This window comes from Calypte anna, chromosome 14 (assembly GCF_003957555.1).
Source record: "Calypte anna isolate BGI_N300 chromosome 14, bCalAnn1_v1.p, whole genome shotgun sequence".
In the NCBI taxonomy this organism is placed as follows: Eukaryota; Metazoa; Chordata; class Aves; order Apodiformes; family Trochilidae; genus Calypte; species Calypte anna.
In genome coordinates, this window is record NC_044260.1 from 11,010,822 (window position 1) to 11,032,872 (window position 22,051).

A 22,051-nucleotide genomic window follows, 5' to 3' on the forward strand; every position below is an offset into this window, starting at 1 on the left:
ATGGAATATGGTAATAACTTGTGCCTGTTTCGTAAGAATAGTATCCCTCCCTAAATTAATAAACTTCTATAATCTGTATTTCATTTTCATGACTTCAGGAATCACCTGAAATCTGTGATATAGAGAAGTTGCAAATTTTGTTCAATTTCTACAAGAAACCAGGATTATAGATTTACCTTCAGATTATCAGGCAGCTCTGCCCGTCCAGCATACCCAGGATTCATTGTGATAAACACAGCACAAGTAGGATTAAGAGATATCTCTGTCCCTTCAAAGATGAAGGTTTTCAGTTTGCGCATGATAGCCTGCTGGATGCTAAGGATTTGTTGAGCAACTACAGATAATACTTCAACCTAATACAGACAGAAAGATTAGAAAACATAAGACATTTGGAGACAATATAAAAGGTTTTTGTTTATATATTTTGGTAACTATATTTAATTCCTCCAGGTGAAACCATCCTGTGGCTGATAACTAAGCCTATTAGCTGTCTATTGAAGAGATTCTCTGAAAGTCAGTGCCACCATTTCCTACTCATTCGATGCAGACAGATCAACAGAGGCTTTTAAAAACCTCCAAAGTGAGATATCCTCTGCCTGAACGGAGTCAGTTAAGTTAGGTGGACAGGAACTCCCTCTGGAGGCCTCTAAAAGCACTTTCTTTTCACTTCAAATGAGAAGCTCTTTAGACTGATAAACACAATGCCCCAAGCTGAGGGAAAATGTAAAGAATGGGTATGGCAGCCTAGAGTCATTCCTCAGTGCCTTGAGGTATCAAGGTAACAGAATACTGGAAAAAGACAATGCTAACACTTTAATTCATTTAAAAAGTAAGTTACAGCAGGCAGAGAAATTAAGGTGTTAAGGTTACTAAAACACAAAACAGATCTTCATGGAATTTTGATATTTACTGGTATTTTCTTATATCTAACTCCAACAAAAGAATAATAAAACTTATCCAAAGTCAGTGATCACATTAAAAAAAAAGAAAAAAGAAAAAAGAAAATGAGTGTCACATATAAAAGAGGAAATTGCATGGGAACAATTTTTTTTTCAGCTAAAATAGGACACAAGAATTCTGCAACACAGCACAGGTAGGCACAGGCCGCTAACAGCAGGCAACCAAGTCCCTGTTCATCTGTCAGTGGTTATGCAAACAAAGAGACTATACCACAAACAAAAGTAGAAAATTGGCAGTAATCTTGTGTCTTAAAGTACAGCTTTATCACTATGTTTGTCTGAGTTAAAACATTACCTCAATTCTATTGAACTCATCAAAGCAGGCCCATGCACCAGACTGTGCCAGCCCCTTGAAGAACTTGCCCATTGCCTTGTAATCGAGACCATCGGAGCAATTAAAGACCACACACTACAACAAAAGCACACAGAGAACATCTTTCAGCATTAACAAAAAGTCCACCCTAAAATTCTTAGAATCTAAAATGGAAAGGGACTACTACTGCCAACTTTGGATCCCATATAAACACAGACCTAAATGTGTGCTTCTTACAGAATATTTCTGTGACTAAAGGGCAGAGACAGAACCAGCAGTAATTGCTTAAGAATGGCATTTCCAGAAATATCAATCTATCCAAACATAAACAGTGGAGAGGAAAAACATTTGTGCTTAGGTACCTGCTTAGCTAGTGCTTTTGCTAGATCTTTTGTTGTTTCTGTTTTGCCAGTCCCAGCAGGTCCTTCTGGAGCACCACCAAGATTTAATTTCAAGGCACCCATTAATGTCCTACACAAACAAGAAAACAGGCATTAGAAATAGCAATCTTTAATGGCAGATTGTATCTGAAGAGATAGATAAATATTCTCCTATACAGGTTCTGCTGGAAACACTGCTTGTTCCCTACTGACTTTCACCTAAAAACACCAGTATTTTCTTATAACTGATACTCAGGTGTGGAAGCTCACCTACGTGGCCTAAGAGGAATGTCAAGGCTTTTCATTACATGCATCCACTCTATATATTCTCAATTACACAAGCAAATGCAAGGTGCAGGAAGCAAAACAGCAGAATCCACAAAAAAGGACACGTTTTCATTGAGCAGCACTCCTCATGACAAGAACTTGAAGCTGGCTTTGTAAAAAAAATAAATCTTTAGAAATGGCTGAGAAAGCTCAAAGGTTGTTTCATAGCAACACATTGCTCTCCAAGTGATTTTCATCCTAAAAATGAGATCTCTGTTAACACTGGAGTGCTCTGATTAATTTACAAAAGCCTCACTGAAAGGCTTTGCCACCAATGGAATTGTTAAGTTGTGCTGAATTGAGTCTGCTTGCTCACTGCCATGTGGCTTTACCTGTAACACCGATCTGTTAGTGGGGTTATAACAAGACGTGAAGAATTGCCCAGATACTCATAACCATATTTAGCTTCTGTTGTTATCATTCTCACTATCACATCATCCTCTTCCCAGTAGTATCTCAGCTGAGAAATCCAGTGGAAGTCATTCAGGTCTGTGACTCTGTCCTCAACCAACTTTGCAACCACATCACGAGCTGTATAGTAAGAGACAGATAATCTGAAAAATCTAAACATTTCTACTATGTCGATTTACTTAAAGCTGTGTATGTATAAGTAAACTAACATTTTCTTAGAGGTAGGTAAATCAACATTTAGAGGTTGGTTTTCATGTTAGAAAAGAATCTGCATCTGTTTTGCTAAGGGAATTGGCTTAATTTGATCTAGATTCCAGTGCCTGTCCTAAGTAGATGGGAGACGGTTGTGCAGGACTGAGAAATCTCCAACTACCCAAAGACACTGTGCAATAACCCCATAAAGGTTCTTTCAAGTCAGAGAAAGTATTTTAGCTGTGTCTTTCAACTAGGCAACCCAACTAACCCCAGCAGCACTACCCCAGATATAATACGAGTTCCAACAACTGCTCATTTACCATGCACATCAATGACAGTGAGAGCCCCGAGTGTCAGCCGGGCTCCACTGGACAGCTTTCCTCTCACCAACTCAACAATATCTGCAATTTGTAGATTGCTCTTCTCCAAGTAATCCTGTCACAGAAACAGAACACAGCCATTAAGGCAACGCTGTAGCTAGCAGTTCCTAAGCTCCCCCTAAGGGGAGAGTCATTGGAGACAGCCCTTTCAACAAAGCAAAGTAATAGAAGTCCTGGCACTACACAAACATTTTAAATTCTTTTGATAAACTGGCATTTTATATTATTATGCCACTTCAAAACCTTTATGGTATGGCCTGAAAGCAGTGCAAGCAGAAGTCTTACCTTTCCTCCTAATAGGTATGCCAAAATTCCATGATACCAGATGAATTTACCCTCTGCTGGGTAAATATGGATTAGATTTCTTCTTTAAATTAATAGTAAATTGTAAATTAAAAGAAATCTAAGATTCTGCTAACATCAAACATTTTAAATTATTTTCTCATTATTGAACGAGAAAGTTTAATGAAATAAAAGATTAATGAAGTTTTCTGTAATGACCTAGTCAACAGGTCATTAGCCTCTTGTATGAAGTAACAAGCTTGGCTGCTGCACCTTCATCACCAGGAGAATCTATCAATAAACAGACAAATAACTGCACCATTCTGTAAGGAGAGATTTCTGCCTGCACATTTCCCTGGGGCTTCACATGTAAAGACAGGAGTTAGAAAAAAAATAGTAGTGTTAACAACAGTCTACCTGGTTTTGTTCAGTACTTTTACTTACACCATATCACTCATAAAAAAACCAATAAAGTAATAACATTTCCTTTAGTGGGACTTCTCCTGATACACAAATACAAACAAGCCCCTGCTAGAAAAATACAACAAAAAGTAAATAGAAAGCAAAGCACACTGCATGAGTAAAACATAGTATGTAATTGACTGAGGATGTTATTTTAAAAAAGGAGATTTTTACTACTAAGCACTAAAATCTGATTAATTAATAGCAAAGCAGAAGAAAATCTTACTGGTAAAGTTCCATTTGTTATAGCCTCACAGACTTCTTGTGTCCAGTAAATGGATGAAACACAAATAACCACCTGTCCAGGCCACTGAAGTACCCATGTTTTTCGAGGAACCTTAAAGAAAAAGACACATTCCAGATACCAAAATCATGTAAACATATTAAGCAATGGTACTGATAGCATTTACTTAATCAAAAAAAAAAAAAAAAAAAAAAGAGAATCTGCATGGAATAGAAAGCTTCGATCCTTTTCTTCAAGAAATTGCAAGTTAAAAAGTCCAGACTGGTACTGCTGAACAAGGAGAGCTGGATTCTACTTGGCTACAAACACACTTCCCTGGTGAAGAATTTGAACAACTTCTTCATGTACAGTTGCTGGTCAAATCCATTTTATACTACAATTCAGGAACAAGTACCTCAACATATCCTTTTACGCCATCCTGAATCACTTGTTTTACACTGGCCAGCATCATTTCTTCTACTTGCAAAAGCCATTTTTCTACCATGCCCTTCAAAAAACAAAAAGTTAGGAATCAATAAACATTTCTCAACTATTTTCATCTTTGATGTGTTATGCTTAAATATGGAAGGTTGAAATTTCCTTAATTCTGACAGGCAATACTGCAGTTTAACACTGCCTGAAGGCAGGTAAATCAAGCTAACTTTAAAGACAATTCAGCTGAAAAAACAGATGGATATGTTTCATGTATATGTTTCATGTAAGCATGCACAAAAAATCTCAGGTCACAGCTTGCATGGTCAGTTAAGCCTGGACATTTTAACCCAGGGCATGTTTTTTTCCTGGAGGATTGAGAGAATAAGGGTATCTGCAACTCACAACATGCCCCACCTTTCACCTCTTGCTGGTTACCATACAGCAATTCATCTCCATACCTTCATCTTATGAAAGAATATTTTCCTAGCAGAAAAAGCTGGAACTGAGATACTTTTCAAAACTTAAAATGCTACCATAACTACTCCTTTTGGAACTCATGCTCTGAGTCTTCACTGCCAGCCATTCAGGATTTCCCACATTCCTCTCTCATTCAGCCATGCTGTGCAACGTTCCATACCTCTGTATATAAAGAGCATTATCTACATTCCTATCTATCTGCATCTTAACAGTAGCAGGTGCAAAAAGCTGCAGGAAAGTGCTACAGGAATTTACCCCAAAACTGGTATGTCCTTCTCCTTTTTGAAGGAAACCCTTTCTGTTCCAAAACCAGTCTGCACCTTCATTTCCTCAACACCTTTCACAATCTTATCCTAAATATTTTAACTTTATTCCCCCCACAACATAGGCTTTTAGATTAAGTACTAATTTAATATCATATAGGAAAAAAATTACCTTTGCATTGACTGGGTAGATTTTATTTATGAAAGAAACAATTTCATTCTCTGAACTGATCATGCCTAAGATCTCCAGGCCTTCTGTGAACTCCAGCTTAGCAATTCCTTCAAAACATTTCTTTAAATGTGGTTGTACCCGAAGGGGATCCTTTGTTTCAGACAGTATTTCAAGTAGCTCATCATTAGATAAGAAGAAGAATCTGTTGGAAAAATCCATTAATGAACATGAAATTTCATGAAAATTGTCATTAATAATCTATTAATGTAAGATAGGTAGAATTGGTTATACTGTTGCTTGGAACACCAGTATAACATAGAGGGAATTATGATCTCAAATCTCTCTCCTTAAGTAACTTTTAGCATTATAAAACTCATCACATTTATGTCTTCAGGATTTCAATACAAACATCCTTTTATGCAGAGGAAGAAAAAGGGGTTCTTAAACTCACACAGGAAAGACCAGACATATCTGTGCAGCTAAGACCTTTTAAAACACATGATAACCAGGAATGAGATTCCAGAACTCCTGTGTATCACATACCTCTGCACAACCACTGAGGGTGGGGCAGAGACATAATTGCAAATCACTGGTGGGAAAGTAGCAAAGCTACTCCAAAAGCCTGGTTTTCTAACCCTAAGTTTACACTGCTGGACAGCTTTGTCTCCAAACCTCTGCCTGCTCCTGGTATTTCCAATTTAACAGAAAATGAAAAAAAATTAATAATGTCTAGAAAAAATAACAAGTTTTCACTTTTTGTTGCAGAGGACAGTTTCACATGTGTTCATAAAATGTCACTTTTCAGTTCAGTAAAGATGGTTTGAAAGAGCTTATGGCTTTTTGTCTTTAGTTTAAGACTGTTTAAGTAATTTACCTTGGAAAATACAATCTTTTCTTCTCCAAATAAGTATTCAACCCTTTTTGAACATCTTCTAGGAGAGCATTTGCTTCCTGAAGCCTGTTTAACATCATAGGTTGTTCAGCTGCTGCAAGTACCTTTGGGTCTTTCACCTTTATAAAAAGAAATACATTGCAGAACCTGCTACAAGTTGCAATACATTTGTACATTAAAACTGTTATCATCAATCATATATGTTGCAGGAGGCTAAAATGCAAGATGCTCTTCCCTGCAGTCTGCCTTCATGTTATTAAATATGTCTGTATTACTTGACAGTTCTGCTTTTTCAGACTTTCAGTTTCACCAATTTGAACTTCACAGACACTAATGCAATAAAGAAATATCCACAGGAATTAAAATCTGTGACAATTACTTTTGCATCTGGGTTTACTACATTTTTTTCCATTCACAAATAAGTTCTGTCACACAGAGCCACAGTACATTAGTTCTGATCTTTAACCATTATAAGCCAGAAAATTTAAAATTAAAATATTACATGCTCTAAGTCACCCTACAATATTCAGCTGTTACAGAAACCCCAAAGCAATAATGACATCTCCCACTTTTACTGCAAGACTCCATTTTAAAGGGCTTAAGTAAAGGATTTCCCACTCTGTATAACTTTTTGTGGCTTAAATACAAATCTCAAACTCCAAAAAAGCTAGGAAGGTCTTCATGACAATGTAATCATGCTACTAGATGCACATACAAATACACAATTTAGTAAATGCAAGCACTTACCACTTGTGCCATAATGGTGTGCCAGTATGTATTCACAACCCCAAACTTCCTGCCCTCTTCAGGCATTTGAGCTACAATGTCTTCTGAACTAAAAATTGGTTCCAAATACAGCCATGTTGCCTGACATTTTAACCAGCTGTCTATAATATCTTGCATTAAAGACAGCTTATCTTTCCAAGCCTGTAATAAAAACATTTAATAGTTAATCTAAATCACATGAAGAATTAAGCTACAAAGAGGAATCAAGTTGCTTGGCTTCAAAGGAAAAACAAAAAAGAAAAAGAAAGAAAAAAAAAGGAAAAAAAAAAAAAACCAAACCCCACAAACAACTCAACAAATTTAAAGAAAATTTATTTTAAAACAGCCACTGATAAACTACTGAATATTTCTGATAAACAATACACATACCCTTACACAAGCACTCTTTACAGCAAGTTGTGGGAGAGCTGCCTAACTACAGACATAACTAGATTGCCAATCCACAATCCCTTAATTTAATTCTACTTGTGTACTCTCTATCTTATTGTCAATGAAAAGATAAAAGCTTAACAAGGTATTCAGGAGACTGAGTAAATGTCAATTCACAGGCCTCAACCTGTGCCCCCATCCCCCCAAGAAAATGAGCTATTTCATGCAACTCTAACAGCAAAAATTGGTTTTAAAACCTAAGAGAGATTCTTTTTGCATAAAGAATTTCAGATTGCATTTCTTCTGTGACTTTGGCAGTCAACAATGTGAGGGATATGCAAGGGAATATAGCAGGGAGAAAAAACAGACAGCCTGCATTGCTCATCAGTCTGCATGATGAGCATGGAGACTGATAAAATAGGTCTATATTAGTTGTTACCTTTCATTTCATTGGCTCTACTGGAAAGCAGAACTCAGTTTTACCTATGATTTGGCTAAAGTCCATAGGAAAGGATAGGATTTAGGTCTTAGCATTGTTACAAATCATCACTACTAGGCCAGAAAAAGTGATATTAAATACTGATAGGAAGGAAGTCTCTCCTTTCTGCTTCATCTTCCTCTTATAAAATCATCATCTTTACAAAGGAGTAGGAGAGCTAACAAAAAAGACACTGAATCCCTTATGGATGGGTCTTGACAATACCAGAGGATTACAAATGAATTATTTCCCCCAACTGACAGATTTTGTCTTGTTACCCAACACAGTAGGATTTGTTTAAATCAACTGACCCATTCCCAAGACATTCAACTAAACCCCATGCTCATAATGACTGGGTTAGCAATGCAGTTCCAATCTCCTTAGCTGTAAAGCAAGCTTTGCATACCTCTGTGTAGAAATCATTAATGCAAGGCTCTTGTGTGTTCTTGGAAACAGTTAAAAACTATAAACTGTATAAGCTTCTTGTCATGCCAAAATACCTGAAAGCACTTAAGGAAAGCATAATATGAGACATGCAAACTTTTCCTTACCCGACATTCAGTTTCTATGGGTTTGATGAAGGGAGAGCCACACATTGTCTGAATCTTGATAAGGTGATCATCCAGCAAAAGCTGAATGTCATCAACAGCTGACAGGATGCTGGTGTTCTGTAAATACAGATTTCAGTAATGCAAAGAGCAGCTGCTTTATTTCACTACTGTTCAACCTCACACTCACTCAGCTTCCTATTGCACCCTGCTCTATGATGGCTGAAGGGAACAAAAGTAGCAAAGCACAGACAAAGGCTGCAATATATTTCAAGATATAAAATGGCATCTCTGCTGTACAGATGTTTTAAAGGTCAAAAGGTAGACTGATTTGTGAATGGGAAACTAGCCAGGGAAGCTCATGACTTCTGACTCAATTTTCTGGACTGCATGGGATTTCTTGTTTCTTCTGGGCCAGTTCAAACTGCACTACTCTGCAGCTTTCCATACACCTGCAGAAGCTGTCAGGTGTACAGGGTTTTAGGATTAATATGCTGAGATCAGAAGTTACCCAGATATTGAGGGTAAGAATATACCCTCAGTACCCTCATATGTATAAGAACATGGTAATGGAGATATCTGGGGTCTGATACCACTCTCCATCACACCACAATGAAACAGCAGTAACTTCCCTCTAGTATTTATCTACTGGTATTCAGACACAAAGCAATTCTGTTCAATAACATATAGTTTGATTTGGTGTTTACTCACAGTATCCCTGTATTGCACCAGGCTGAAATTGATGCTGACCCACTCTAATTTCATTTTCTCTATGGATTTCTCTAAGGAGTATTCCTTACTTGCACTTGCTCCAATGGGTTCCAGTCTAAATTGAAAGAAAATATATCTTAGAAATGTTTCTGCAACATAGCTGAAGAGTAAAAAAAAATAAAACACCAGTCATAGGAAGAGCTGCATATCAGACTACCTTTCATATGGATTTGTTAATAATAAGATAGACACTAATTTCAGGAAATATTTTTACAATCTCAAGCTCATGAAGTTAGAGATATTAGTAGTAATTTGGAGATAAATGCAGACAGAAAATTCTGAATGTGCAAATTAAGTGGTTTAAGAATACCAGTCAGTTTTTTAGTGCCTTTGTGTTACAAGAACAACTGGCAGTTTCATCCATAGCTGAATAAAATACATCTGGATCTAACAGCATAGAAAAAACCCAAACAAATTAATATTTGGTATCTAATATACAAAATACAGTGGTTGTCTATTAAAAAAAAAAAAAAAAAAAAAAAAAAGAAATATATAGAGTAAGTTTCTTACTGTTCAATATATTTGAAGAGTTCAAACTTCAACATGTCTGCAAAAGTGGTAGTTTCATCAGGTTTGATCTGAGATCCTACTACTTCACTAATCTGAAAAGAGGGAAAGAAATAAAATCTATGATCAAGATGCATGTTTGTTACAGACTTCTCAAACAGCAAGAAATAAGTGCTAAAGAAATACTAATGCAACCCCCCAATTAGCTTTTCTGCCATAAATTATTAATTTAAAGGAGCTTCTGCCTGCATCATTAAATATTTCAACACTAAACCTACCGTGTGACAGGATAAAGGATCATGTTATTATTATTCCAGTATGGAATATATGGAGTAGTATATTAAAGTGTCAGTTTCTGTGGTAGAACACTGACACAGTTAAAGCAGAGTTTAAGTACCTGCTCCCAGTGTCTCTCCTTCATTCCACGATTGCAGACAACTGACATGACAGGAAGATGCTCTTTAAATTCATTAATCTTGGTTCTCATAGTTTCTGCTAAGCGTTTAGGCCCAGGCAACTCTGCAAAAGTCTTGCTGAGTTTATACATAGTCCTCCACATACCATCAACTTCTTCAGTAATTTCCTCAGCATTCAACTTCTGGAGAGATTCTGAATACAACAGTGTACAAGAAAGCACAGCAGGCACATGAGCACAATCAGTTATTTACAGATGTTTATGACCATTCTCCTTGGCTGCAAAATTGTATTACAGAAAGTTACCTTAATGCAAAATCCAGCTCTCTATCTGTATTTCACACTGCTTAACAGTATTTATTTCTTCAAAACTACTGTCTCACAACAAATCAACTCTTTCAGCTTCTACTTAAGTAAGCAAAAAAGACACATTTCATGAAATGATCAGCAAAGCCTCACCATTCATCCAGTCCTCAGATTTGGTATGGAAATCATGTGCTGTTACCCAAAGTTGCTCAAAGGGCTGTTTGCTTGCAAGTATAGCTTGCAGTAGAGGATACTGACTCTTCTCCCTCCCAAGTAACTCTTCTTCCTTATTAATAGCCTTTAAAGGAAAAAAAAAAAAAAAAAGAAAAATCTTTTTTCCATCAAAAATTTGTACTGTTTTTGTTTTTTTTTTTTTAATTTTGAGCAGGTAATATTGAATACATATCATAAAGTCAGTCAGATACGCAGGTAAGGGCCTGTGGATTTTCTTGAAAGCTTCCTAGTTATCTGTTGGTAAATTTTAGTACTCTATATTTTAGAAATAGATAATGCACTATGGCATTCAGTGAAACCAAGGCTCAACTGTGAAACAAGTTATCAACCCACTTTTAATATATATATGTGTATATATATGCTTCTCAGCCACACAGGCTTGTATGATTTCTTAAAATTTGTAGTTATTTTTTTCACTACTACAGAAACATCTGGGAGCTCCAACCAAAACCAGATATTAATTGCTCTCCATACTCATGGTAAGATCATGTCCCTGTCCTAAAGACTTTACAATTTAAGTCTCTGTGTAAAGACTTAGATTAAAAAAGAATAAAAATAATATTGCCTTCTTCATTTTACACATAGGGAGGTGAAGGACAGAGAAAAGCAGACACTAAATTAGGATTGAGTCCTAAAGTCTCTGCTTTCATAATGTCAAAAGATCTTTCATAAAACTTTTTATCATTCAATGTGAGATGCAGGCAGAGGAACTTAAAGATCCACCTTCCAAGATAACTTTTAATTTCATGTATTCACTAAGATGATTATGTCATTTAACTGTGGATACAATCCTTATTGTAATAATATATTAGGAAACTTAATTACTTGTTCTGATCTACCTATAAGAACGTATCAATGCAGCTAACTTACTAATTAAATATACTAGATACCTTTAATCAGATTAAGAGCGTTGATGTATAGGACTAGCAATTTATCTAACCCTAAACTCACTCAATTTCTTCCATTTTCTCTTTTGAGTGGCACTTAATTAAAATCTTGATCCTTAATGCTCCATGTATGCAGAAATCTCATTGTCTCACTGTTATTTGGAAGATTAATTAAGCCTCACAATACCTGTGAGGTCTCTTCAAGGGAACCATTCTCATTTGACAGCAGCTAAGACAAACTATTCAGCCTAGAACCACACAGTACACTGGATGGAAACCCTGAATAGAACCTAGGAATATTGGTCCTCAGTTTCCTTCTAGCATTCTGAAACTTCCCTTTCTGTGATGCAACATATATTTAATACCTAAAGGCAACTTCAGGAAATTATTTTTTGAAACATATTTTGTTTTAATTAGAGGACAAGCAGAGGGACTGAAAACACAGCTCCAGCAGCACAAACCACTGATCAGGGCAAACATCACCTCCCTAACATTCTGCTACTGTCAACTCTGTCAGGAGGATTCTATTTTCCCTTGATAGCATCCTGCTACTACTGACTGCTTGGAAACACTGAAATTCAATAGTCCAACTTTAAAACCTCTCCAAACCTTTTCCCCAAAAATATGCTCTTCAACTGAGCATACAGGGATGAGATATTTTTATGGCCAGTACTCTGAAAAAAAAACAGGGACAAGAACCAAGCTTTTGCTCATCCAGCACATCACAACCCTTTCTGTACTTGGATAATAAATACTCACGTCATATTCTGTTAATGCATTATCTAGATTCTTGTTTAACTCTTTAAAGCTCTCAGCATTGTACTCAATTTCTTCTACACTTATGACATCCACTGTTTTGTAGCTTTGTATTTCTTCATCATAACGTTGAAGAATTTCCTCAAACTCAGAACACCTGAGGTAAAGATACAATAATAATACAATGTTCAGTTTCAGGTTTCAATTATCTTATTAATTATAACATGCACTGTCAAATGGAAGCTGATCTAATCCCAATGTAAATACAGATGCCAGTCAAAACCCATTACTGTTGTAGCAGTATTATGCATTTCACAGGATTAGAATTCAAGGTTCATTATCAAACCTCACAGATGATAAAGCTCACTTACATTTGCTACCTTTACTATCTGAACGAAATAACAAGTGCAAACAATGTAACAAAATTATAGGTAATGCTGTTCTAAGCCATATAATAAAATAAAATAACAAATATCCCATCACTATCCTTCATTCCTCATTTCAGCATATATAAGCACAGGAATATTCTAACCAAACTTCATCAACAGTGTTTTCCTGAAATCTCCATAGTACTGTAAATCACAATTCTTCCTCACTTTCTCAGCTCCCTTCCAAGTTTCACTTCTTTGACATTATCTCCTTTTTACTGATGATGAGATTTTCCTTTCTTTAAGAACATCCAGTGAAAGAAAACATCTTAACATCATACCTTTTTAGCAAAGCCATCTCTGCATTTTGCCTCCTTTCACGTGACTTCTCTCTGCTGCTTTCAAATATTGTCTCAATTTCTTTAGGCCAACGGAAAACTGTGCTATTCAGTTTTATGTCATTACCTAAAATCAAAAATACATAGAGATCTTTGAGAAAATACCTTTTGACCAATGATCTAATATATAATGTCTGTTGAGAAGAGTAAGCAAAACAGCAAAAACTACATTTAGGAATAAGCTGTTTAAGAAGATACATAATGGAAGCTGCTGGCTGAATTATCTTCACTGCAAATAGAACTTGTCCCTCAAAAAAGTTAGATCAGTAGCAAAACACTAAAATCAGGTAAAGAATGAGAAATTGTCAGAATAAGACCTTAACTAAGCAAAGAAAATTAGGAAGAACAGCTATATTCCAAAATATAAATTCCATTCAACTATACAATGACAGACCAATCCTAGCCAAATATATATGATATCTCTACATAAGGTGGATAAAAGAAACATTTAAATAACTTTTAGTCCACAATATGTAAATTCTCAATCACAAAAGCGACAACACAAGAACTACAATGAAGAGAAATCTCCATTTTCATATTTGTCTACTTGTTCACTGAACTTACTTCATTATAACTGCAAGACACATGCTCATAAACCCAGCTACAAAGAGTCTGTAACTATGAAACACTGCAGGTGCTAACACTCCAGTTCAAAAAGATATTTTGTAAGAGAGACATACGAGAAAGACAAGCGTAGTCCATGAGGAATTTCAGTCTGTGTGCTGCTTCAGCAACTTTTTTTTTCAGGTCGAAAACAGTAACTTCACTGGATTTCTTTAAGTATGCATCATATTCCACGAGCTCTTCAGTGTTCTGAGGCACCTCATTCATTTTCTTTGCAATTAAGTCATATTCATCACAAATTCTACAGCAAAAAGAAAACAGACTTCTCACTGGGATTATAAGTGAAGAGGGATGCAAGATCTTTTTAGTGAAGTTTGCCTTTTAAAGAATATTAAATGTCATCATAAATTAAATATTCAGGTTGAATACACACAGCAAATAGGCACTTATAAAGGATGCTATTTGACTCTGTACAATTAATTATATTGTCCTAGGATGTCTTTAAGAATTGATACATAGTGGAATAATTGCTAAATTGGTTTTAAATTACAATTAACAGTTTCCTTCCTATAGGTTTAGAATTTCAAGACCTGATTCACCACAGACAGAAATGTCTGAATGCAGTCAGCAAGAGCTCACTTCATCACCCCACAACAATAAAATCAAGTGTATCTCAGGAAACAAAGTTATAAAGAGAAAAATTATTAAAGGATCAACTTTATTAGATTAGAATCAAATGATACTTTCAGAGTTGTGGAGGTCTGGGGAGGATTTCTGTTGGGTTTTTTTGAAATTTGCCAGGATCTGAAACCAAGACCATTACTATCCTCAGGGGAAAAAATGAAGAAAAAAGTCAGAGATGAGACAAATGCAGAACTGCATAGTAGTACATTTTTCATGTCACTTTAGCTGGACAGCAGAAGAGGAAGCAAAGACCTCAACCCAAACACTAGAAGTTGAGTAAAGGGGAAAGAACAATGACCTATTTCCAGTCTAACTTCTGTGAACATCTGATACAGACCAAGTGAGATATTTATTTACAAGTATTTCTGTTCCTGTTAAATACCCACTTTGGTTTCCTTGGAGTAGAAAACCCAGCAGATGAAACCTCATCTACAGATATACAACACAGACAGAAAGAAGTGTGCATGCTAACAACACGTACCTATTATTGAACTCTCTGTTTTCCATCACTGCAAATTCAACCAATCTATCTATAAGATTTTGAGTCCTATTACAGAGGTCCTTATTCAGGTGTGCAGCATCCAGAGAGAACAGGGCCAGAGAGGCAGTGATACGCATGGAAGCAATCTCTCTTTTCAGTTCTCTTAAGCTGTCAATCTTCTACAAATGGAAAATAATAAATCAGCATTTTTTCCTTAAGGTGAAAAACACTACACAACTATTTAGTTTTATCCAGCAAATGGATAATATGTTCCACATAGATGAAGGAATGACTATTTTTTTAGCCTTTCAAAGCACAGCTCCCATCCACAGACTCCATGGCTGAAAGCTTTGCACAATAAAATGCCACATTCAGGAACACCACAGACTGCCTAAAAATGTCTTCAGCCCGAAGCTAACTTGGAGATTCAGAGAGAAAAGTTGAGGGCTAACTGAGGACAAGAGAGTGAAGACCAGCAAGATGCAGATTCACCAAATACTTGCGGCATCTTTCCACTGGACTTCTAGTAGGACCCAACAAAACCCACAGAAGGCTGTAAAGTCCCTTTAGCCTTATAGTAAGGGCTTTGAAAATTGAGATCACTTCCCTGCTAATTCCAGGGGTAAAACAAGACATCTGAATGGAAGTTCTTCAGGCAATGCATTAGGAAGTCAAACGTGATGTATTAGCTGCTTTATGAACACATGGCTGTTGTCAGCTACATATTACCTCTGTTAAAGCTTCTAGAGAAGTATCTTCTTTCAAGAAATCTGTGACATCTTGCTGTGCATTGTTGTCCAAAAGATTGTTGTATTTCCTGTACACGTTTAAATACCTTAAACATAAAAGATCACAAAACCAAACATAAGATTCCAATGTGAAGATTCTCTACAATAAGAAACAAATCAACTCAAACTATTTGCTTGAGTCAAATGGGTATTTTTATGAATCTGAGGGTCTGGATGGGCAATGGAGTTAAGAGCCACAACTTACTTCTGTGGACCAAGTATGTTCCTCTCAAAGACCTTCTCAAGTTTGTTCACACGCTCTGTAAACAAGGATTCATCTGGTCTAACTGTCCGGAGAGTGAGATCATCTCTTTTTAATTCTGGAAATAGAAATCTTTCTACCTAAAGAGAACGATTGCAAATACTGTAACAATACATACAATGGAGGAATTAAAGTATTCCATTACCCATTCACCCACCACTTTTAAAAAAACATACTATTTATTAAAAACACCACAATTGTAAAGGCTCTCATTTGTAACTAACACTTGGTTACACACATACTTTGCCTGCAAAAACTATATGAAAAACAAACCAGGGATTTAATAGAACTTCAATCTGAAAAGTTCTTATGCTATTTTTCATAGTCACAAAATTTCACAGAGCTTGTAATACAAAACCCTCATCCATATCTTCTATTGCTCAGTTTTCTGCCTCATTCATAACATTTTATATCACTGAGAGCCTTTATTCATGGTGTATTTTGTATAAAGCTATAACTGATCCAGTACCTTTGGAAGTTCCTCAGCACTTTGCAGGATCTCTCTGAAGCAACGACTGATTAAATGCCAATATTCTTCCAAAGGTGGCTCAAACACAATCTTGGGTTCTTCCACATTGAGTTTGACTGTAAGTATTGGAGATATAAAGAACTCCCTTTCTTGATATGGTTCTGCAAAATCGTTTCCATCCTTCAGGAAAAGAAGGAAAACTGTACATGCCAAAGAAAGCATCTATAACTATCATAGTTTTTAAGAAAGTTAGAAGTACCCACAAATGTCTTAACAATATATGCAAATGGCACCAATGCCATCTTCAACACAGATTTTTACTGAGAACATTGATGTCCCACTCATTCAAGATAAAGATGAAAACTCACAAACTGCTGGTTGTGACTCTACACTTGCAAAATGATTATTCCAGTGGGCAGCTATTTCTTGCAAAGAAAATTCCACTGAATATGCTCAACTGTTTGAAGGATCCAGTTACTTCTTTAAGGAGGCAAGAGCTATCTAAGATATTTTAGCCTTCAAAGAGCATTACATTTCAAAGCTATATGAACTAATATCTCTATGTAACACTGAAAACTAGACATATTTCATAGCAAATACCTTGTGGATATTAAAAAATACAAGAAAATCTTCTAAGGAGTTAATGACCATCTCACGTAACTTCAACGACATTAGAGCTGCCACTGAATTAAAATAGCTTTCAACTTGCTGAGAAGAATCAGAATCCTTTTTAGGAGCAAAATGAAGCCATTTCTTCTTTTGATTAGCAAGAATGGATGCACAAGCTGGGATCCACCTACAATGAAATATGGAGACAAAGTTTTTAAAAGCTTATTAGTCTTGCTCCTTGCAATGAAATCTCAGAAATTACCTCAAGAATGAGCAAATTTCCAGGAGCTAGCAGAGAATTGTTAAACAGATGCCAAACAAAACAGTACCTACCAGGATTTAGAGGGAACATGACTTTTAAGCCAAGGATTCCTGTTATAATGGGCTCCTACTGTTATTTCAAATCAATATTAATAGAAAAAAAAATATTAGTGGCAATATTAAATTATTAGCATTAAATGAGAACATTGAGTCTGGAAGAGATCCCAGGTAGCAGAATGCAGTCATCTAATAGCATGGGCTATTACCTTGTATAATCTCTTTCTTATACTGATTGCTTTCCATAATTTATAAAGCTAGGTTTTCTGTCACCATATTTATAGATTTAGATTCTACTCCTTCACAGTCAGAAACCTTCTAGTTCCAGTGTACATTTATTCATAGCCAGTTTATTCCCATTTTCTCTTTTCTCTTCTCTTCCCATTTCCCATTTTCTGGGTTGGACTTGATGATCTCTGAGGTCCCTTCCAACCCAGCCAATTCTATGATTCTCTGTGCAAGCACTTCTGCAAGTTTCAATAGCTCTTTCAGAATCCAGATGTTCTGTTTTGGCAGCCTTGTGGTTGGGGCTAGTGTTATCTCAACCTAAGATCTGTTCTAAAAAGGCAGCTTCATGCAAACCAGACTCAAAAATACTCTCTTTATCTACTGCTGATGCATTTGGCACTAACTTGTTTTGAAGAATATGGCGAGCTTCCATGCAGTGTCTTTGAGTAACCTCCTGAAACTGAGCAGGCAACATTGGCAGACCTCTGGAAAGCAGTTCTTGAGTCCGAACAAACCTTAGGTGACTGTAGCTATGGAAGTAAAACAAACAGGGGATCTTTTATGGAATTCTGTTTAAAAGAAACCCATGAAATATAGTCAGATTTCATACGTATTTATGAACATCAATAATGTAATTTGACTGATGGGTATCACTTCATTGCTAAGCTGTCCAACAAGCTCACTTCTAATGTTTTGGGTTTTTTTTGCTATTGGAAAACACAAAAGTATTCACAAATTTCATGTTGTACTTGCTACATTTAAAATTGTTATATTTGCTTGCTGAAATGATTAGAATAATTTTCTGCTCTTTTCCTAGATTCAGGTATCCAGGAATTAAAGAACATAAAAAAATTACACTTGCTGCTTCTGTTCCATATTAATAGTAGTAAGTGTCTATCATGACTATTCCATGGGGGAAAGAAAAACAACTCATCAGCATAGCATGTGCCTCATTCTGTAGCATAAAAGAGCTGAAATTCTTGCAAATGTTGCTTAAATGCAAAAACAGTTCTCAGGACACTAACTACCATATTTAACTTCATAAGATTCAAAGGTCCCCAGACCAACTTCCAACTACAGACACTTAAAGGAGAATAAATTTTAAGAGTTAATTTTGTTATCTTCAGGAATCAAGATGAGAATTCCAAATTCTACTTGAGCATAGAATCTTAATTTAGGGATAACATCTTTTAACAAAGGGAATCATCTTCTCCTATCACAAGGTTATACATTCTTCAGTCTGGACCTGTAAAACATTGTTTGCATTCAGAGTATGCTGGAAGAAATCATACTATGTTAAGACTCTTAAAGGCTCAGGAAAAAAAAATCCTCTAGAAAACAGAGCAGATTTTGCCACTTTCTACTGGCTCCCCCAGAATCTCCATGGAATACATAAAGAAGTCAGCAGAGGCCCTCTCTAAGCAAGCCATAAAAATTAACTAATATCCAATGACCAACACATCTTACTCAGAAAACCAGAGCTGTTGTAAAGTGAACATCAGTGGATTCACTATGAATAGATTCTTTTCATTCCAACTTTTCATTGCTTTGTAAGATTTGTGCCATGGGACGGGTGCACGAACAACTCTCAGGGGAAAAGGGCGTGGGGTAGATCCAATGGACAATCTCTCCCTCTCTTCTGGATCCAACAAGATGTAATCAACTGCAACAAATGATACATATCATGGTGAAGCTGCATGTATAGTCAAAACCTGCATATGAAAACACAGTATCTCTGTAGAGATACTCACAGAATGCTGAAGGTTTACAACTTATACATTGTCATATAGTTACTTGCACAGTTTTAGGATGAAGTACAGCCCAATAACCAAATTATCTGTTTTACCATAACATTATTTCAGAAAAAGAAAACAAGAACTGTCCCTGGTTCTAAAAATACGAGCAGGATAAACAGCTTTTATTCTGTCTTTCCAGATAAAGCATATTTATTTCATGCTACAATTCCTTGTCCATAAACCAGAAGTGGAAATATCTCCCTTTCTGGGATGATTTTTAGAAGGCTTCTTAAATGTTTGTGAAACAACAGATGTTACGAATCATCTGTTGCATCTAGGAAGGACATGACATCCAAAGGGCTGATCTATGTTCATTATATTCTCTGATAGCTACTGTAGTTCTGCTGGCTGCAGAGGAATTCTCCATAGGTGCTAAGAACAGAAACTGGACTTGCCTTCACAATGCAATAAATGTTCTACATACTCTGAATTGCTAAGACATTCTGAGTCTTACCAGTGGCTTTCATGATGCTGATGATATAGCCTGCTTTAATCTCTTCTTTTAAACTTGCAAGTAAATTCTTCAGGTCTGGGTTTGCAAGAAGGAGAGGTGGAATATGCTCTAAAATTACATTCATCACTTCTTTATCCAGAGGTATCACCATGTCTTCCCGTACTTCATGATGTATGTAGTGACAGTACCTCTAAAAAATTATGTTAAAATATTATGCTTATTGTATTCATTTTCTGACAGATATTTAATTACTATAACCTATTTTTAGCTTTCCTATCACAATATTTACATTACTTCCTATCCTATTTACAATACTTCCCATCTGTTTTGATGTAAGCATACATACCCATAGGACTGAGTGTAGGGTATTAAATTACTGATCTCTGAAGTACCAGCCAACAGTGTGAGAGGTGAAGAATGAGGGAAGATATTTCTACTTGTAAACCCATTAGAACAAAAACCAGACCAAGTAGCTAGCAAGAGAAATAATGGCAAAGTTGACAATATTTAACAGCAGTTTGCTAAACTGAGTGTAACTTCTAAACATCATGCACTGCCTTATTTTCTCAATAAGAGAGAATTTAGAGTAAACAATTTTAGAGACATATATTGCTGCCAGTTCTATCTTAAAGGAAATTATACAAATACCTCTATTTCAGTTGCTGAAGGTGGCTTTTCTTGTTCACTTATCTCCTTCTCAATTAAGTGCATGACAACAAATTGTTCTTCTGGGGTCAGTGGTTGGTTGTCTGTATAACATAATTCTGGAATATGAGCAGGTGCATGCAGTGGAGTGGGGTTCCAACTGCCTGATGAAATTGGCGTACTTGTGGGGGGAAAAAAAACCAAAAAAAAAAGTTTAGGGAATACAGAAGCAGTCATCTGAGGACAAGTATGACCTATGCCACATTTCAATTACTCACAAAAAAACTCTCAGTAAAATTGTGAATTGTGTAACAGACCATGCTAGGTTAACAAAAGTAACAAAATCCTATGTAACTTAAACCTTAAAACTGCACTTACCACTCAGAGAGACAGTATCTTATGAGCAATTCTACCAGACTCAGACTTAGTAGCACTATTAGGTTGCCCAAGATTTCCACCTATTTTTAGGTGATTAACGTAACAAAATCTTAACAATCTGAGCCAAAAGGTCAACTGGCTCATTTGCATAAAACCTGCCCTACAGACTTTTTTTTTGGTGATTATATACTATCCTTTAGAGGGCCTTCATCCACACTGCTCAGGATGAACGAGAGGCAGCCAGCAAGCTGTCACCTACTTGATTTACTTCACATTTTCAAGTCCTTAATTGAAGGGAATTTAAATATCCCTTTTGTCTTTTTTATAGTTCTTGTCACCATGTTATCTTAGCAAGGAGTAAGAAAGTTACTGTCATAGCACTTCCAGAGAGGACTATTTCTTTGTTTTACAGATAAAGAACACAAAGAAGAGAAAAATACTCATTACTGCAGAGACCCCAACTTGCAGCAGCTCTAGGAGCATTACAGAGCATTTAAACATTCACAGCAAAACAAAGAGACTTCATTTTTACAGTCTTTATCTCTTTTAACTCAAGTCTGCATTTTCAAATTAGCCATCATGAAAGGAAGATCTTTACTTCATCACGCCCAAGACTGAAATTTGTCCAGCTACAAAGAAGCAGCTAAAGGTGCTCACTTGGTGCACCCAAGAAGTTCAGTTTTGATGCACATATGTTTTCAGAGACATAATATTTTATGCCTGGATGCTTAACATAGCATCCAAGTAAAAAGAAATGTAGATATCTAGACTGATTGTAATACTCTGTATTTTTATAATATTACAGTACATTACCTATCAAAATCCAATTGAACTTTCTGTTTAAATTGGAACTTTTTCTTGGCAGGGTCAAATTCTTTCCAGTCTTTAAGCAGCAGTTAAGAAAATCACATATGGTAATATTTTTCAAATAAGATATTATTACAGATTGGTGAAAAACAGAGCTTAGTCAATTAATCAAACAATGAAGTAACAGAAAACTACAGTGTCACAAAGAAGCCTTTAGTTTTATCTTAGCATTTAGCAAGACATAAACATCATGTGTTAAATAATATTTCTGATTCTAGGCCTAGAAAATAGCTTCAGGCTTCAGAACTTACTTACCTCCCTACACAAACCATATTTTCTTTACTGATATTTTGAATCTAAAAGATGTGTATTTCCACCAAATAATTGCTTATGACCATTTGGAGGGCTGATTCTAATTAATCAGAAACTGGTTTTACCTTTAATAAAGTTATGCATGCTTTTGGAAACTGGTCTATACTGCCCCTGAGGTGATTAGCTTGTAAGAGTCTATTAGGGATAAGTGACTTTTTCAGCAATGATGCTTTAACAGAGAAGTGATTAGAAAAAAAAAAGAA

At 36.0% G+C, this 22,051-nt stretch overlaps 1 protein-coding gene across 1 annotated transcript in view; it reads right to left on the reverse strand.

Annotated features, from left to right (window-relative positions):
- Nucleotides 1-22,051, reverse strand: part of DNAH3 (dynein axonemal heavy chain 3) — a 49,817-nt gene that overhangs the window by 25,567 nt on the left and 2,199 nt on the right. The window contains exons 4-31 of the mRNA XM_030460033.1: nt 22,002-22,017; nt 20,295-20,451; nt 19,647-19,836; nt 18,864-19,059; nt 17,801-17,926; nt 16,842-17,037; nt 16,242-16,421; nt 15,716-15,852; nt 15,452-15,557; nt 14,723-14,901; nt 13,674-13,858; nt 12,937-13,060; nt 12,231-12,384; nt 10,504-10,648; nt 10,028-10,239; nt 9,634-9,725; nt 9,064-9,178; nt 8,356-8,472; nt 6,919-7,098; nt 6,154-6,290; nt 5,280-5,481; nt 4,348-4,440; nt 3,936-4,046; nt 2,906-3,020; nt 2,312-2,510; nt 1,635-1,743; nt 1,255-1,368; nt 177-353 (exon numbers count right to left, since the gene is read on the reverse strand). Of these exons, the coding sequence (XP_030315893.1) occupies nt 177-353; nt 1,255-1,368; nt 1,635-1,743; nt 2,312-2,510; nt 2,906-3,020; nt 3,936-4,046; nt 4,348-4,440; nt 5,280-5,481; nt 6,154-6,290; nt 6,919-7,098; nt 8,356-8,472; nt 9,064-9,178; nt 9,634-9,725; nt 10,028-10,239; nt 10,504-10,648; nt 12,231-12,384; nt 12,937-13,060; nt 13,674-13,858; nt 14,723-14,901; nt 15,452-15,557; nt 15,716-15,852; nt 16,242-16,421; nt 16,842-17,037; nt 17,801-17,926; nt 18,864-19,059; nt 19,647-19,836; nt 20,295-20,451; nt 22,002-22,017 (4,064 nt within the window). The remainder of the gene's footprint in view (nt 1-176; nt 354-1,254; nt 1,369-1,634; nt 1,744-2,311; nt 2,511-2,905; nt 3,021-3,935; nt 4,047-4,347; nt 4,441-5,279; nt 5,482-6,153; nt 6,291-6,918; nt 7,099-8,355; nt 8,473-9,063; nt 9,179-9,633; nt 9,726-10,027; nt 10,240-10,503; nt 10,649-12,230; nt 12,385-12,936; nt 13,061-13,673; nt 13,859-14,722; nt 14,902-15,451; nt 15,558-15,715; nt 15,853-16,241; nt 16,422-16,841; nt 17,038-17,800; nt 17,927-18,863; nt 19,060-19,646; nt 19,837-20,294; nt 20,452-22,001; nt 22,018-22,051) is intronic.